The following is a 14,444-nucleotide window of genomic DNA, read 5'->3' as shown; positions in this document are numbered from 1 at the left end:
ATCCATCTTATTCATTTTGTCAATGCAAGGTAGATGTTTAATATATGCGAATTTGCCAATTGTACTATTTTATGGCTGATGTGTTTTAATGAATAAGATAATAAACCACAAACTACGATCGTTTTAAGGTAGCCTAAGGGGAAATCCATATGCGTGTTAAAGGAGGGTAAAACATCCTTATTCATTTTGTTAATAAAAGTTCAAAGATCAATATAGGTGAATTTGTCATTGTACTATTTATGTATATGTAGCCTATAGACTGTTTTTGTTCTTTAATAATAATAATGATCCATACGCATTCGTTTAAAGTAAGGGGAAAATCCCAAAAAGTTTTATGTATTTGTGTTACAATGCAGGTACATCAGTCTTATTCGTTCTGTTCATAAAAGTTTTATGATTCATATCAGGATTCGTACAGAAACTGCTAAATGAAATTCCAGGACTTTCAAGCACTACTTTTTTGGTTTTCAAGGACTAAAATCAGAGATCACAATATTGTTATTATCTTTAAAATTCTAATAAACGAATAAAACAAAATGGTACAAATAACGTGCAGCACATGCAAAGCATGCAATGACTGTGGCAAATTTAACATTTGAAAGGATACTATGGCAAAGTTATAAATTTCCTCATTCAAAGTGATTTTTTGAACATATGATTAACCTGAAGAGTAAAAGTTTCATCATACACTAGGAAAATTGATGAGACAAAATACAGATACTTGGTTCACTAGAACGAGACAATGTTTTAATACTATTTTTAAGAAATTTTCAATAACATAATATTAGACTTCTAATCACAAAAAGCAAAATGCTGTGCTCCGCTAAAAAATGTAGTTGTATTTTAAAATATTTCAACTAATCTAGAGCCGTAACTAACAATTATTTTGGTAATCAAGTAATCTATTGATTATTTTGACAGTTGAGTAATCTGATAGGTCTATTTTTATTACAAAAATATATATATAAGTGAAAAACAGGCTTTAGTATGCCTACATTTATATATATTAAAGTAACGATGAGACAATAATAATTGGTTCAAATAAAGTATCAAAACCAAGTAATCACATGGTTTTATTGAACAACACTGTTAAAATACATAAAGTAATATGCCTATACATAATATGAAGATAACCTACTTAAGTAGATTATGTATTATAACAAATACCTGCAGAGGGCGCCAACGGCCTGGTGATGTTTCACTTTACAGTGTGATTCAACGACGTTTAAATCCATTTAATTTTAATATTTGGTCACATGCAAACTCAGAGTGAGGGTTTAAACTTTTATTGTGAAATCGCTATTTACAACAAATCACATATAGAAATATGTTGACGTATTCTGCTGTGTTGGCTTAGGTTTCTAAATTATTAACGTTATAAATCTAGTGAGATAACGCACACTGTTTTCCCAGATGAATGTTAATCATCCCAAACTCACAGCATATGCAGAGGAAGAGTTTGTGGACCGAGTGGCTGAGATGGAGACGTGCTCCACGCTTGTAAATAGGGGTGTTACGATTCACTCGTTTTCTCGATGCATCAATTACAAAGCCTGACGATGTATATGCATCGATCTTGAAACATGGATTTTTGAATCGTAAATCGTTGATTTCGGACAGTAATCGATTTAAAACGCTAAGAATCAAATGAATCGCGATTTCTATAGCGATTCAATGTTTTCAATATACTGTATATACCCATTAAATTACTACAAGCCCATATCAATGGAGACCTTGAACAATGGCACTCGGCCATGCCTTCAACATTACCTGAGCAGTCAAAGGCTGCACATTTACTGCATGGACGAAGCAAAAACAATGCAAGTGTCTAAAGCATACGCACAGTTCTATTGAATGATAAATGAATTTTAACAATGTTGTTAAACCGAATGTACGAAGGAAAGTTAAAATAAGCACAGCATTAACAACAACCTTGAAATAAGAGCGCGAGGTTTATCTGTCAATCAGATGCATGAAAGTTGCATTCATTGCTATAGGAAACAGACGTTGGGCACGTTTTCTTTCAGAATCATCATTCGCCGATGAAGAGAAAAAGTTAAATGTTAGCGTTTTATTTTAGGAAAATTAGATAAAGTTTTCGCACTGAAAGAGAAGTGATCTCGCGCTAATAGAACTTAAGAGGATTTCGTGCCAGGAAATCCCTAATATGGACAAAGGCTTCTATCGCTGCTGCTAAGCTAAATAAAAAGCAGAATGAACTGATGAAACGTTAAGACAATAAATAAATAAAGTTTATGAATGATGCAGTGCTAACTGACATCATTACAGTTCAGAAACTATAAATTATATGTTCTACTTCATTCTGTGCAGAAAATGGAAATAATTGTTTGTAGTATATAAACCAATCATAAAATTGCCATTAGGAAAAATTATAGATTACAAATGATTGCTTATTGTCCAGCAGTATATTTGATTTCTTATAGCCAATTCAAAGTAAGAAGCAAAAATCTCTGGTTTCACTGTCTACATGATAACACTGAAAATCTTCACCCTGGCAGGAGTTTTCAAAAATGTTCGGTTTCAGTGACCTGGTGCTGCGTTTGCGTGTGAACAAACGGCTAAACCGCATAGAAAAAGCTAAAATAACCGCGTTCATGTGGACAGGGCCTCAGACTTTATGTGCGTTCCCAAATGAAACCCAAAAAGCGCATGGAATAAAAGACCGAACAATTTAGTGCAAGCACTATCAAAGGTTTTACCACAAACTCAACTTTATACTGATATCGCGAGACAGCTTTTCACCTCAAGGAGTAATATCGCGAGATCTCATGCGGTGCTGAAAGCCAGGCGAAATGTCTCTATTTATATCAGACACACTGCATCGTTAATTTTGTGAGAAAAGATTGTTTTTATTGAAAACAAAAATTAACACTAATTTCATATATACTGCCCTTTAAAGGGGTCATATGATGCGATTTGAATTTTTCCTTTCTCTTTGGAGTGTTACAAGCTCTTGGTGCATAAAGAAGATCTGTAAAGTTGCAAAGACTAACTGCACCCCCAGCACCCCCATTTTTTTTGCGGGCTACACTCCAGGGGGTGCTGCAGCACCCTCAGCAACCCTACTTCCTGCAGTAATGTCTTTAGCATTATTTTCCTTTTTAGAATAAATAAATAAGGTTCACTGATTAAAGCTGTACATGTTCGGTTTCATCAACTAGCAAAAAATGACAACATACTCAGGTGTTACTCATCATCTATCATTGTTAGGAGTGAAGCAGTGTAGAGTAGCGCTTGTTGTTTGTAGTTTCTCCGATCACAAATGCAGACATGGTTTTATGTTTATGCGGCGCGATGCAACACGTAAAAATACAGTATAAGTCATTATAATTAGTAATTATGTCCCCACTGGATGCAACAAATGCCTCGTTTATAATGGGTTTGAATGTTTTTGTCTCGTCGCTCCGGCCGGTGTTATGACAAATAATGCTACCTACCAGATTATAGGCTACTTTTTTCAATGAATTTTAATTAATATACAAATTAATAAAATTTATTTTATTTATTTTTTGTTACAAATTTTTAATTATTTTTTATCACTGCACCCCCATTTTTTTTGCGGGCTACACTCCAGGGGGTGCTGCAGCACCCTCAGCAACCCTACTTCCTGCAGTAATGTCTTTAGCATTATTTTCCTTTTTAGAATAAATAAATAAGGTTCACTGATTAAAGCTGTACATGTTCGGTTTCATCAACTAGCAAAAAATGAAAACATACTCAGGTGTTACTCATCATCTATCATTGTTAGGAGTGAATGATGTTCAGTTTCTAAATATAAGATGCTTTAAGCAGTTTATTAGAAACACTTAAACCGTAGAAGTATCCTTCACAGGGTATTAAAAAGTACACATAAATTTGATTATATTAGTTAAGTTAAAAGTTTTGAAAACAAAATACCTGTAATATCCAGTTACGGCTGTAGGAAACTCCGAAGTGAAGATCAGAGACTGGAGTGACTCTTCATCAGGTTCTTGATTGAGATGGTACTGTGTGTCCGTGGTTTTGTCTCTCCTTCAGAGCAAGCGTCAGGTACAGGTGTGGAGTGTTACCTGTGATTGGCGTTTGGGTTTAAAAGACGGAGATTCAGAGAGCAGTGGTGACCTGGACTGGGCTGCCGTTCATCTTCCCTCTCCAGCCCTGGATTGTTTTCTTTTGTTTCTTTCTTTATACTAATACTTAACTTTTTGTATTATTTGATTTATTCTTGATTAAATGTTTATTTGTTAAACTTAAGTCTTCTGTGTGGCCTCCCCTTTTGGTAATGTTACTTCATCCAGAGCCAGGTGGTTGTAACAGTATTTTGGAGCATGTATGTATTATGTATTGATTAATTGTTTTATATTTTTAGAGTGACAATTTTACCATCAGTCCAGGGACTGCAGATCCAAAATAGCCTTCTGGCTAATTCTGGCACATTTTTACATTTATGTATAATTGATGTGCATGGTCCCTGTCAAATAAACCTGAAATAAAAAATGAACATGCAAATGTGATACTTCATTATGAAAATATTCAAGTACTTCAAGTAAATATATTCGGTGAAAGAGGTTCAGGTGACAAAAAACTGGTGAATCTGTGCATTTTAATGTTTTGAAATAGTCAAATAATGACTGATCTCTGTGTGAAGGTCCAGAAAACCAGAAGACTTTCTGACTGTATATACTGTATGTTTAAATCACATTTTTGCTACATTTAAAATCTCTTTGTCTGACGATGTTACAAATGTTAATATTAATCTATTATTTTTCTCTCTCCCTGTCCATTGAATGTGTCAGTGTATTAAGGGCGCACAGTAGCAGTTGCAGTTAGATTGGAGTTACCGAAACATCTAAAACATCCACACTTTGGACATTTCTGCCATTATCCATGTACCTATTTAAAGTGTGCTATATAATTTTACAGTTTGTTGTAGGAAGACACTATTAGATTTATTGGCCTACCATTCGCAATCCTAGAACTGAGGTCTAAAGGTCTCTGCACACCGAGTCTGAATTTTTCGTATGCGTTTTTTCGTAATTGAAATCCTAAAAATTCGTCATGCACAGAAACCTTGCACACTAAGTCCGATGCGTATTAATTAATCCGTTGCGAAAAAATTCGCAAAACAGCACTAAATGGAGTCGTCAAGCAGTGAGGATGATTTTGTTGTCTTCTCGCTTCTTGAAAAAAGAAATGAAATATTGGGTCCATCCAATCCTGAAATATAGAGAGTTCTCCCTCCTTATTAAGGAGCAGCGGGATTATCCCGGGCGATTCAAAGTTTACTTCAGGATATCAGAGGCTCAGTTTGATGCTTTTGCTAGCGATACTAGAGCCACATATTAAAAAGAAGACCACCAATTTCTGTGAACTCAGTGTGCAAGGATCTATATACAGTGATTTGTGCTGCGAGACGAAGTGGATGAACTTGACAATCGCCATTCTGGATTTTGGCGTTCGCTTGTACGGTGGCTCTGAACGGTCAAAACTCCTCTCAAAATGCTTGCGCTACGGATGCGAAAAATGAAAAAAATCGAACCCGATCTGAATTTTTTTATGACGGACGAATATTTCGGAGGCAGTGTGTAAACATGATTGACATAACGTGAGGTCGTATTTATTTTTTAACGTGCGAAAATATTGGACGAAATTTTCGGACTCTGTGTGCAATGACCTTAACAGTTACCTGTAATCAGTCTTTGTTGACCATGACTGGTTCTTATTATATTCGAGTTTACATTTCTCAGGATACAGACGTTACTAAATTATTAAGTTTGATATTTTCAGAGTAGTACTGAATCTCATTTTTGAACTGTGTATTCTCCAGGCTGCAGATGAAGCCCTCCTCCCAGGATGCATTGAGGAGACAATGCCCATGATAGACCAGGGGACATCAGGATCGTCAATGAGGGCCAGATAATCTTACAGTTACTTGGACAACTAGGCATTATCTACTGCGAAATTCAACTGCCCATCTAACTGAAAGGGATCATTCACCCAAAAATGAAAATTCTGGTATCATTTACTCACTTTAAGTATTCCTGTGAGGAGTATAATGGTGGAGCTTTAAAATCAGCACACTTTCAAAGGAAGTCCTTCTTAAAAAATGTAGAAGTTTATTTTTTATTACATTAGTTATGCTGTTATTGTTCTTATTGTGTAACATTGTTTTACGTTAAGCAAGTTTTTTGGGGGGCGTGGGTTGTGGAGGAATGAAGTGTTAGATTTTTAGTTTTGGATTTTGCTTTTATTGGGTTATATTATATTTTAACAGATGCATTTCAAACAAATGAGCTATGTCTGTAACATGCTTCGCTGTATATTTGTAATCTGTATGGATTGTTGTGTACTATTGAAAAAATACAGTATTTTTTTCCAAGAAATGTTTTTGCTTATTGCCTTAAAAATCTACAAATTTAAAGGTTAAAGGGGTCATATGATGTTGCTAAAAATAACATTACTTTGTGTATTTGGTGTAATGAAATGTTTATGCGGTTTAAAGTTCAAAACACATTATTTTCCACATACTGTACATTATTGTTTCTCCTCTATGCCCCGCCTTCTGAAACGCGTCGATTTTTACAAAGCCGATCTGGCGATCCACAGCACTAAGTTGAAGTATTCCCTCAGCGACCAGCACGGATCAGCACCAGGCATGACGAAGCGGATATCGTCCTCTTTTGGAAGGCCAAACAAAGTAGTTTAGCTTTCACAACGAAACAGCTCTTCACGACATGGCGGCGGCGGCAGCAACAAAACTACAGCGAGAATCAAAGTTACGCCTTCTTTCTTTGCGTGAACATTTGGGCGGCGTTGTGCAAATCTTCCCACATAGTGAGGTAGATATGTGGGGGCGTGTTAGAACGAGCCGTTTTAGGTAGGCGTGGCTGACTCTGAACTTTTATAAAGAATATCTCTTTGGATTTGAGACTTTAGTGTTTGCAACTTTACAGATCTTCTTTATGCACCAAGAGCTTGTAACACTCCAAAGAGCATCATATGACCCCAAGCTAAACGCTTTTATTTATTTAAAAAAGTAGTAATTATAGTTTACCAAAGCTTTTTTATTCTGTTATTAATTTTATCTGGATTTATTGTACATTTTATCATAGTTTTACTTAATTTATTGAAACTACTGCATATAGTGGATAAAGCTTTCATTTAAGCAAAAATCATGTTAAATCAACAGGAGGTAACGTGGCATAAAAACATCATTAAAAATCATGTTCATTTGACAAACACAAGTTAGGTAACATAAACAGATAAATTATGTTAAGAGAACATAAAAAAAAACAAATATGTACATCGGTTGCACATATTTTTATGTTAATCCAACAGATTTTTTTTTTCAGTGTAGTTACAATATATTTGATTATAAAATATGACATTAATCACAGCATTTAATGTCAGCAGCTCATTTCAGTCTTGTGAGGAATTGATTTTATTCATGATACAAACGTCAATTAAAATCTGATCTCAAGTTGATTTGTCATCGTGTTTCATTATTTCTGTACAAAAAGAGAAATGAATTACATATTCTTCAAGAATCATGTTTGTGACTTTTACATTTGGACAGTATTAAAACAAATGATTGACGAGACACGACAAATAAAACACAAAGGTAGACACACACAGACACAAATCTTACTGTCTATATGAGGATTTCTGACACATTTATTCTGTTATTTGAGTGACAGAAGTTGAGCTGCAGTATTAATGTCATGAAGAGACACTGTAACATCTCACTGTTACTGATTTATCATGCAGCTCAAAGCATTATGGGTAGAATCTCTCATCAATCTATTCTGATTCATCAACACAGTTTCACTGATGATTTATTATCAATAGTAAACCCAGGATAGAGCGGCTGAGTGAATGTGGTCTGGACTGTGTGGATGAGGCTCATTGTGTAAGAGATGCTGTAGAAGGACAGAATTCCTGCACTGTGATCCACATACACTCCTATTCTACTGCTGATGGGTTTTACAGGGAGAACAGTCTGTATGTTATTGTGTCTGAATGAGTAACTGGAGTGAGAGCAGATCAAACTCCAGGACTGATCATTAAATCCAAACACGCACTCAAAACCCTTCCTGCTGATGCTCTTATATGATACTGATATACGCACACCATCATCACCAATCCACTCAATCTCCCAGTAACAGCGTCCACTTACACTCTCTCTACACAACACCTGAAGATACACATTAAATCTGTCTGGATGATCAGGATATGGCAGTTCCTGAAACACATGTGTCACCTCTCTGTTCTCCTCAGACAGGATGAGAAGAGTGTTTGCTGTGTTTGGATCCAATGTGAGAAAACAGGCATCTGAACACAAGAACAGAGACATTAATAACACAACAACAATCACTACAGCTGCGTGTGTGTGTGTGTGTGTGTACTGTATAATGACATGGGTACTACAACGTAAACATGGTTTATGAGGACACTTCCTCCAGTATAAAAACCATTACGCCTATGGAGAGCCCCCGTAAACCACAAATGCAAGTGTGTGTGTGTGTGTGTGTATGTTTGTAGACATACATTTCTCTAGTCCTGCTGTAATCCTGGATTCTCCTCCATGATCCACACTAGAAAACACACACAGACATATTCAGTCAGTAAACAAAAGGCTATGCAATTGCCAAGGTACACGGGGTGATTGCTAGGGAGTTGCTATGTGGATGCTAAGGTACTTAAGGTGGTTTCTATGCCATTGTTATAATACCTGAGGTGGTTGCTAGGCTGTTGCTATGCAGTTGCTAAGGCACTTGGGGTGGTTGCTAGGCTGTTGCTATGTAGTCGCCAGGGTACTTGGGTGGTTGCAATGATGTTGATAAAATGTTCTGGGTGGTTGCTATGCAGTTGCTAAGGTGCTTGGGGTGGTTGCTAGACTGTTGCTATGTGGTTGCTAGGCTGTTGCTATGTAGTTGCCAGGGTACTTGGGTGATTGCAATAATGTTGATAACATGTTCTGGGTGGTTGCTATGCAGTTGCTATATGGTAGGTCGAAAAACTCCCATCTCATTCAACTTCACAATCGTCCTACATCGCTGTTTTACCTTTTTTTGTAAAGGGCGTTTGACCTTCTTTGCACGTTCACTTTGTAAACACTGGGTCGGTACTTCTGCAGCGATGTAGGACGATTTTGGAAGTTGGAGGAGAAAATGAGATGGGAGTTTTTCGACCTAGCTTAACCGTCTTGAACCGGAGTGCACAGAGTATGCATGCGCATCGCAGAGCTAGACAAGACAAGCATTTGAGGTTAATAAAAAATATATACATTTTTATTATTTTTTTAGAAAATGACCAATCTTTTCACTAGACAAGACCCTTATTCCTCAGCTGGGATCGTGTAGAGCCCTTTGAAGCTGCATTGAAACTGCATTTTTTTACCTTCAATCCGTTGAGCACCATTGAAGTCCACTATATGGAGAAAAAATCCTGGAATGTTTTCCTCAAAAAACTTAATTTCTTTCCGACCCAAGATCTTGGATGACATGGTGGTGAGTAAATTATCAGGAAATTTTTATTCTGGAAGTGAATCCAGGGCTGCCAACTCATGCATTCAGTGTGAGACTCGCGCAGTTGACACTTTTCTCACCCTCTCACGCCACACACGCATTTTCTCACGCAGTCAAAAGCACCCTCAGTTAAAACTCTCATAATAAGATAGTGGCAAAACAGATTTGATAAAGGCTCCAGTGCGTATTTGTGTTTGCGCTCTGGAAACCGTGCCAATGCTGCTTCCTCAAGGACATTTATCATTCTCAAGTCTTGTCAATTGAAACGTTAAAAGTGTTTAAGCCATTCAAGTGCGAGACAGCGCTAAAGAGATTTCAATGCGGTACTCACATGCACACAAAAAGCTGCAGCTCGGACTGCATGCGATTACCAAATTGAGCTCTCTTTCGCATCTTCTTGAGCAAATGCACACAAAATTATGTCAGAATGGCTATTTTGATGAGTATTCACGTAAACACCAGCGGTTTCCGATCAGCTTTTCACCCCGAACCAGCAGGTTTACGACTTCTTCCACACGTAATGGTAGTGCTGCTGGTTCCCCTTGTCGTATCGGCTCAAATGCATAAGCAATCAGACTTATTATGGGCTCAACGGTCCTTTCAAGTTTGTCTTTGTCCATTTCAAAACAAGCGTGTGTTCTAAAAACCAACTCTTGTGACGTCACGGGCCTTGCTTCAAAAGCTATAACAAAACATTACATTACATAAAACGTTACATTAATCATCTTTGTTATATATTTCTTAATGTAAACTTGACTGACTGCTTCACTTTCACTTTAATCTACCCCATATCTAAACTCAGAGGCAGACTTACCCATTAGGCAAAGGTAGGCGACCACCTTGGGCCCCCAAAAGCCAAGGGCCCCTAAAATGCTTTTCATATCCACCTTATTTTGCCCGTAAGAGTAGGCGCAGCCATTTGTAAATTATATGGGTCTGGGTTCCAGTCTCATCCAGGTCAAGGTATTTTTAGCTGTACAAAACAGTTCCTTCTGCTGCTTCATATTGCAAATAGGTGTCTTACCATATTATTTTAATGTAGTATCTTAATTATGATCACACTGGTTTGTAGTGCAAACAGTTTTACCGTTTACTGCACATTGTTATTTTTCTAGTTATTTTCCTACAGCGGCTAATGAACCAGAAGTCTCGCCCATAGGCTTACTTCTTCGTTGAAGAATAAGGTAGATATGAGATGCACATTAAGCACGAAAATGTGAACGGTTGCCGTGGTGTTCATTACCATGACAACCATCTGTGTGTCCGCTTTGAACATGCTTCTTGTGTATCCTGCTTATAGCAAATGAAAATATGCATCTGAAGCTGTAATTAAATGTTAAGCAACAGTGCATATTGTTTATCGTTTATTTATGTTTATTGTTTTAAATGCTGCTTATTCGTTTATGAGACGACCAGAGGACGCATGCGCAGTTACTTTTCACACAGGCAATCAACTCTGACACACTACTAAATGCTGCACATGTTCTTCATTTTTGTAATGCGTTACTCCCAACACTGCTTATAAGTCCAGTTCATCATAAATTATAACACTGCTATAGAGTCCTTTAAATAGAAGAGATATACCGTATTGGCCCGAATATAAGACGACCCTGATTATAAGACGACCCCCCCTTTTTCCAGATGTACCTTTTGGAAAAAGGCTTTTTAAAAACCAAATCTTGTTTTTTCTCAGTAAAACACATTTTATCTTCAATTATTTTCATATTGCATATTTTTCCTATTTTAATTTTTGTTTTGAAAGTATGGTAAAAACTGGTAAAATGTACCAAAAATCACATTTAAAAAATATACACTTTTTGATATACCATTAAAAAAACAAAAACAGGTAGCCCATCTGAATTAGGACATTTAGGCTATCCATCTAATAGTAGCCTACCAAAATCTTATTAACAGTAGAAGTTAAATCTTACTGTAGTCTTCAAATCTGGGTACTGTCTTACGTTTTAAAATCACAAAGGGAGTTTGGTGCCATCAGGCTAACGTGACAGTCACGACTCATGCAGCTGTAAGCTTTTCTTTTTCTTTTGTTTTTACTCGCGATCTTTACAACACGCATTACATTACGTATTTCATGGCACACTCGTTTTATGCGTATTTGGCGCCACCTATTGTTGTGGGTGTATTATTGACATGTCAAAGTAGTAGTTGCAAGAGAAAAATAAATGTAGAAGTGTTTCTGACTCAAGATTACACAAAGAACATAAAGGTGATATTTTCACCTTAAAGTAATTAAGAAAAGCAATGCATGCATTATATGTATATGCATCATTAGTAATATCTATGACTGAAATACATTTTACATTTCATATTACTTACAGTGTAAAACACAACCTACGGAGTAACAACAGTAGGCTACTTTAAAATGATCATTATATCAATTATATAAAAGTTTGAAAACATGATTACAGAACATTACAGTGAAACGTGTTACAATCTTGTAATCCCTATTTGTCCATTTTAATCATATTTCTTGAGTGCTTCATGATGAAGTTAGTATTTTACGCTTACTTACATTAATAAGGAAGTGCCTTTGTGCTCCACAGCTAAAGACTTGCTTTGATCAAAATGTTCAACTACTAGACAAGTTCTCAAAGTGTCCTTGGATTCCCATTATTTACATGTATATTCCCACATCAGCCAATTATAAAAACAGTTTGATGATCAGTTTTTAAAATGAAAAAAACAAAAAACAAACAAACAATCTTACGGTCAAGTGTAAACTGCATATAAAACAATCTGCTTTTCACTTTCGTTTTGTCAGCAAGGTTGCCAAATCTGTCTGGAAAAAACACCTCATCATCATCATAGGTTTTACACAGTTTGGTTGTGACAGTGACTACAGATCGCTTTGATCAAATTGTTGATAACACTTTATAATAACGATCAGGTATACGTAATTTAAAAGTGTTTTGTTAATGATTAACTAATCATTTAAACATTAATATACATTTGTAGATGATTCTACAATCCCCTCCAACTCAGCACACATCCTCTTCGATTAACAAGTGATATGTTAAAGGTCCCATGACATGCTGCTTTTTGGATGCTTTTTTTCTCAAAGGCAAAGCAGGATACCCAGGGCTCGGTTTACACCTATCGCCATTTCTAGCCACTGTGGGACCATAGGCAGGCTAGGGGAACTCATATTAATGTTAAAAAACCTCATAAAGTGACATTTTCATGCCATGGGACCTTTAACATGACACAAGTGTTTTAATCATCCAAAAATGTTTTTGTAAATCATGAAACAATCGTATTATTAGTAAATGATTAATAATTATTTGATATTTTATAAATCACTCATTTTTACAAATTTGTTTCTCTAACAGTCAGAACAATACACTGCTCCAACATTTTATCATGAAGCTTTGAGATGTTGAAATTGATTGAAAATTATTTTGAACATCAACACAGCAAAACAGACTTAAGGACTCGCAATTGTGTGAATTGTGCAAAAATAACATCCAATCTCCTCTACAGATCTTACTGAGTTTGTGGCTAAAAAAAGAAGGCACATGTTTCTCTGCAATTGTAGTTGATGAATGGCTGTATAATAATGTGAATGAATAAATGCACATGCACAAATGCACAAACTCTTAGGATGTGCAAGAAAATATTTGTGTCGAAAGGTGACGAAAGTGTCATCGTCTCATAAATTGACCAGTTTAGTTGTTTTGACAGTTCACATTACAATCATTACAGACAGTCTCTGTTCCAGCAGTAGTCCAGACACAAAATGATCATTCATTTTATCTATTTTTATCTGTCATCAGAAAGTTTTGCATTTTTCATAATTGACACTTCTGAACAGTTAATGTGCAGCTCCATACACTCACTAAATGAGAAACATTCGCTTAAGGAGAGACACTATGAGGAGACAGAGAAATAATCAGAGACTCCAAGCTTTGATAAAATGTGTGAAAACATGTAAGTCCATCCTTCTTAGTATAGAAGCCAGATTGAGCAGCTGGCTGTCTGCTGCAGTCTTAACAACCTGGAGCTGAACAAGCTCAAAACTGTGGAGATGATCGTGGACTTCTGAAGAAACCCCCTGCACTCCCCCCACTCACCATCATGAACAGCACTGTGGCTGCAGTGGAGTCATTCAGATTCCTGGGCACCACTATCTCTCAGGACCTGAAGTGGGATAATAACATTCCCTGCATCCCAATGTGCATACTATCCACCTTATCTGCCCTAAATAGAATTGAAAATGACTAATATCACATAGAATATAGGATGGATAGTATACACATTGCAGGCATTTGTGAAAAAGGCCCAGCAGAGGTTATACAGCCTGTCACTGGCAGTCCCTTATGAAAATGAACCATGGTTTTACTAAAGTGACCGTAGTTCAACTGTAGTATTTGTAGATTTGAATCATGTGTAAACAAAAATATAACCTAATAAGTTACAATTAAGGCGTATTGAATGTTAAAATGCGTTTTAAACAAAGTTAAGTGGTTATCATTACCCATTTCACTCGTATCGGTATCAATATCGGCGATACTGCGTTGAAAAATATCGGTATCATATCGAAAACAAAATAAGTGGTCCTAATAAGTCCCTAATATAAGGCCATTCCAGCTGATCAAAAGCTTTCTCTGTGTCTAAACACAGAGCAGCCACTTTAGAGCCTTTCTTGTACTTATGGTACATTATGTTCATTAATCTCCCGACATTAAAAAATGAAAATCTATTAGGAACAAAACCAGTTTGATCCGTGTGTATAATAGATGAGATGTATTTATTTAACCTACTGGCTAATCATTTTGTGAAAATTTTAATGTCAGAGTTAAGTAATGCGATAGGCCGACAAGATGAAGGCTCTCATCCTTACCCTCTTTCAGTATTAATGAGATATTAGCATCGTATAATGTGCCAGGGACTTTTTGA

At 36.3% G+C, this 14,444-nt stretch overlaps 2 protein-coding genes across 2 annotated transcripts in view; one reads left to right on the top strand and one right to left on the bottom strand.

Annotated features, from left to right (window-relative positions):
- Positions 1-5,920, top strand: part of LOC107710873 (gastrula zinc finger protein XlCGF57.1-like) — a 55,336-nt gene extending 49,416 nt beyond the window's left edge. The window contains exon 5 of the mRNA XM_016515737.1: positions 5,828-5,920. Coding sequence (XP_016371223.1) covers positions 5,828-5,920 — 93 coding nt within the window. The remainder of the gene's footprint in view (positions 1-5,827) is intronic.
- Positions 5,921-7,813: 1,893 nt separating this feature from the next.
- Positions 7,814-8,614, bottom strand: LOC107710872 (tripartite motif-containing protein 16-like; the record flags this gene model as incomplete). The annotated part of the gene is made up of 2 exons (XM_016515736.1): positions 7,814-8,331; positions 8,548-8,614. Coding segments are annotated over 2 exons (585 nt in total), but the record flags the coding sequence as incomplete, so codon positions are not given.
- Positions 8,615-14,444: the final 5,830 nt, after the last annotated feature.

This window comes from Sinocyclocheilus rhinocerous, unplaced genomic scaffold (assembly GCF_001515625.1).
Source record: "Sinocyclocheilus rhinocerous isolate Xijiao unplaced genomic scaffold, SAMN03320098_v1.1 scaffold3099, whole genome shotgun sequence".
NCBI classification, from domain to species: Eukaryota; Metazoa; Chordata; class Actinopteri; order Cypriniformes; family Cyprinidae; genus Sinocyclocheilus; species Sinocyclocheilus rhinocerous.
The sequence above is the reverse complement of the archived record's forward strand: the minus strand, read 5'-3'. Positions and strand labels throughout refer to the sequence as shown.